The sequence below is a fragment of the Hippocampus bargibanti genome, linkage group LG09 (assembly GCF_051943395.1).
Source record: "Hippocampus bargibanti isolate YZ-2025 linkage group LG09, ASM5194339v1, whole genome shotgun sequence".
Lineage (NCBI taxonomy): Eukaryota > Metazoa > Chordata > Actinopteri > Syngnathiformes > Syngnathidae > Hippocampus > Hippocampus bargibanti.
Genome location: NC_142742.1, coordinates 2,645,001 through 2,649,132, shown reverse-complemented (window position 1 = coordinate 2,649,132; position 4,132 = coordinate 2,645,001). Strand labels below are relative to the sequence as shown.

The following is a 4,132-nucleotide window of genomic DNA, read 5'->3' as shown; positions in this document are numbered from 1 at the left end:
ACTTCCGGGTTGAGTGAACACTGGCGCGTGTGACTGCCGCTGCTCACCCACAGCAAAACGTATCCTGTGACTGTAAAGTGACCTTGAGAGTTTTGAAAGGCGCTTATAAATGAAATGTATTATTATTATTATTATTATTATTATTATTATTATTATTACTTAGGAATGAACTCTTTTTTTTCTGATGAAAGAAGTTCTAACATTTATGAAGTTCTAAAACTCAATATAATAATAATAATAATAATAATAATAATAATAATAATAATAATAATAATAATAATAATAATAATAATAATAATAATAATAATAATAATAATAGATCTTATTTTAAGCGCCTTTCAAAGCTCTCCTGCAATTTGAGTGACAATGACAAAAACCCTGGCACTGGAGTGGACACATTTTTGCATATAGTCTGGCAGTGAATGAGTTAAAATGCTATAGAGCGATTCTAAAACTGCTTAAAACGAAAACGAAAAAGCTAAAAAAAATGCAGAGCGAGAGAGCGTGTTTAAAAATGACATCGCGCGAGGTCTAAATGGCGCCACGTAGGCTTAAAATGGCGGCGGTGATTGTTTTGGGCGTCTTGGTTGAAGGCACATCAGGCGAAGCGTTCGGCACTTCCTGCCAAGAGGCGTCCAAAAGCGTCCATCTCCGCAGGTATTTGGTTGTTAGCGCGACTAATGAAGTATTCTGCGATCCCTTTCGCGTTCATCCGTGTTGATGATATAGAAGAAAAAGGAGCTCCTCACACCACAAACCCGGGAACCTCGTCACTGGTGAGGTCTAGAGAGAAGTACTTGCTGGTTCTTTTGATTCCGGCGCACTGCTCTGCCAGGCTTTGGTAGGCACCGCCGTTGCCGTTTCCGCCGCCACCGCCGCCGTCACTGAGCTCCTGGGCGCAGCCGAAGGTGTAGCTGTGCGCCGTGTCCTGGCACAGCTCAGCCCATTGAAGGCAGTCCTTCTGGTACAAGCGGACGTCGTCCAGCGATTGGCTGTGGCGGTCGCTGGACGACGGAGGCTTCCGGCACGTCGACGTCTGTCGGCGGGAAGGCACAAATGTCACTTTTGACAATATCGCATGGCACGTTGTCAGAGATATTTGGTCTGACACTGTGGACAAAGGCTTGAACACAGGAAGATTGTCTTTTACTGCCGGCAGGGGACACAGTCATTCATGACAGACGTCCAAATTCTGCAGCCCTCTGCCAATCTTTTTATTGAGAGTACAATGGGGCCTCGGTTTATGAACACCTTACCTTATGAACTTTTTGGTTTACGAACGTTAAATTTACGTACATTAAACCTTGGCATAAGCACTACTTTTTGCGATGCATACCCCCCACCACGGCTGGCGCAGTAATCTTCAGAGGAAGAACACAAAAGGACACGACTGAACAGCACCCCGGCCGGCCGCCCACCTTTCCACAACCCCTTTCTCTCCTTTCTCTAAATGCAAACGTCGATGCCTGCAAGGAGTTTCTTTACAGATAATTTTGCTGTTATGGGACCGAAAAACCACAGATTCGTGTTCAGCCGAAGAAGACACAAAACAAGATTACAGTCGAGGAGAAGAAGGAGAAAATTGAAAAACATGAATGAGGTATAAAAAAAAAATATATATATATATATATATATGAATGTACAATAAATAAATGAACAAATACATAAATAAATGAATAAACACATGCATTTAAAAATTAATGAATAATAAAATAAATATGAAAATATCTAAAGAAATATAAATAAAAAATAATAAATATTGTATACAAATAAATAAATAAACAAATAAACATATACATCAATAAATAAGTGAATAAATAACTGAATGAACGAATGAATGAATGAATGAATGAATGAATGAATGAATGAATGAATGCATACCTGTGGGAGGGACTCGATGCTTTGACCTCTCATCTTGACGACCGTCTCGGAGGAGCTTGACGTGGACGAGCAGCTGACATCTTTGACGATAAGACCTACGGACACCACATTCAAAGCCTTTAACTCTCCGGAATAGCTTTTATGGTCACACCGTCAATGAAGTATCCGATTTTTTATTTGGATTTTTTTACCGGACAATCCGTTGTTGTGATCGGAGGGCATGGTCAACATGTCCTCTGTGATGTGGATGCACAGCTCCTGATCTAGAGACGTCTCGCTCAGCTCTTCGTAGTCTTTGGGGTCGTCCACCAGCATTTCAATCTCTTTCGGGATGTAAGAGAGATTCATTTTATTTGCAGTAGGAACTAATTTTAGCCGACTAAACATTTCTTTTTTGTTTTTAAAGTACAGTCACTTTTATCCCTAACAACCCTACCGTCATCATCCAAGATGCGCTCCTTGCCGCCGCTCTCCACACCGGACGTGTGCGAGCTGCCGTGACTGGTGGTGGACGATCCGCACGTCCTCAGGGTGACGTGGGGAGGTGGGTGGGGAGCGCGGAAGCTATCCGCCTCGATTCCCGACGTGTGCGAGCTACCGTGGCTGGCGGTGGAGTGACGGGACAGACGCTTATGGCGGGAGACGCTGCCGCCGCTGCTGCCGCTGGCTCGGGAGCGCTTGTCCAGGTTGTCCATGTCCAAGTCCAGGGCGTCGCTTATGTAAGACTCGCGATATTGTTTCTTTTCTGGAAGCACACATAAAGACATATTATGAAAATTGCGGCGGTTCGTTTATGACAATGAAACTGGAAAAAAAAGGGTTTTCTTTTAGCTGGCTAGCATGTGGCAGTTACAAGCTCCTTTTGGGAGAAAATGGCGTGAATTATTCACAGGTTTTTTTTTTCGATTTGTGCTGCTTTTTCCAGTGTCTGAAACTCATGACAAAATGTTAGCGGACACCAGGGTAGACAACTCTCACATTTTTGACTTATTGTTTTTATTGGAAACCGTAATTTTCATTAAACCGTAAACCGTAACGTGAAATGGGATAATGAAAACCGTCCACAGCAAAACCGGAGTAGTTGTCAGGTATCCACAAAAAAAAAAAAAACTGGTGGTGGACACATTGTAGCAGTCCTTCCATCACGTCAATGCATTTTGCTGTACTTTGGTCTGAAAACGTCATGTAGGACCAAAAAGAGGAAGAAGAGGGCGACAAAGCTCCATGTAAGGAATTAATCAGCCTGTGGAAACGGGCTGATTAATTCCTTACACGGATGCCTCAAAATGACACGGAATACATTATTTAATCGATTGCAAACATGTATGCTTTCTTCTTCAGAACTATTTAAATCACATTCATAACTGGATGAGTAACAAGAAAGCATCTTCTCCGAATCTGAAGCCATTGTTTTGATTCTCCAGCAAGGCAAGACGTCTTGCCGTGACACCACGAACATGGGGGCGGGATTCTCTGAAACTGGCCACTTCCAGTTTCAAATTGAAGTGCTTTTTAGACAAAAGTCATTTTTACTGGTGTTTTGCATTTGACTAAAAATATCATACTGCGTGTTTTGGGTATTTTAGATGCTATAAAACGTTTTTCTGATATTAGTCAGGAAACAAAAAAGTGACGTCGGTTGTCCTTTAAGAAACAATCATGTAAATGACTGACCTTCATGTTCCTCTAAGCGGCGGACCTGTTTGAGGACTGGCTGCAGGTTCATGTAGAGTCGGTGGCTGTTGCTGAGCAGCTGCAGGAGGTGGCGGGAACGCACCGGGCAACCCGTGTAGTAGATGAGCTTCCGGGCCGAGGGCAACCCGTCGGGGAGGATCTCAAATTTCTTCCCCTGGGAACAAGCGTGCAGAATTTTGACTGCCCTACTTTACACCCAACAAAAGCACAACCAGAGGGACAGTAATATAAATTGGTTTCCACATCTACAGGGATGCTAAACATGAGGAAGTACAAAGACGACTTTTGTTTTGTCTTGTTACATCAGGCTGCTTAGCCCACCGCTTCCCCCGCCCACTCAAGCCAAGGCAACATCTGGTCTTTATTGACCCGTATGTCCTCCCTCCGCCCGGCGGTCGGTGCGGCGCGCTGGGACGACCGTCCGAAAATGTGGGTGCGGCCGGCGAGCAGGGACTCTTATTCGAGGAGGAGGAAACGGTTGACGCGGCGCAATTGGGTCGGATGTGAAAGTACAAACCAAAATAGAGGTGGAAGAGGGGACATTTATTTTAGGGCA

General features: G+C 43.9%; 1 protein-coding gene across 2 annotated transcripts in view; it reads right to left on the bottom strand.

Moving 5' to 3' along the window:
- Positions 1-288: 288 nt before the first annotated feature.
- The window catches only part of frmd6 (FERM domain containing 6), a 23,249-nt gene continuing 19,405 nt past the window's right edge, over positions 289-4,132 (bottom strand). For both annotated transcript variants that reach the window (XM_089005095.1, XM_089005094.1), the window contains 5 exons: positions 3,556-3,730; positions 2,318-2,626; positions 2,073-2,204; positions 1,882-1,976; positions 289-1,036 (listed from right to left, as the gene is read on the bottom strand). In XM_089005095.1, the coding sequence (XP_088861221.1) occupies positions 746-1,036; positions 1,882-1,976; positions 2,073-2,204; positions 2,318-2,626; positions 3,556-3,730 (1,002 nt within the window). In that variant the 3' untranslated portion in view covers positions 289-745. The remainder of the gene's footprint in view (positions 1,037-1,881; positions 1,977-2,072; positions 2,205-2,317; positions 2,627-3,555; positions 3,731-4,132) is intronic.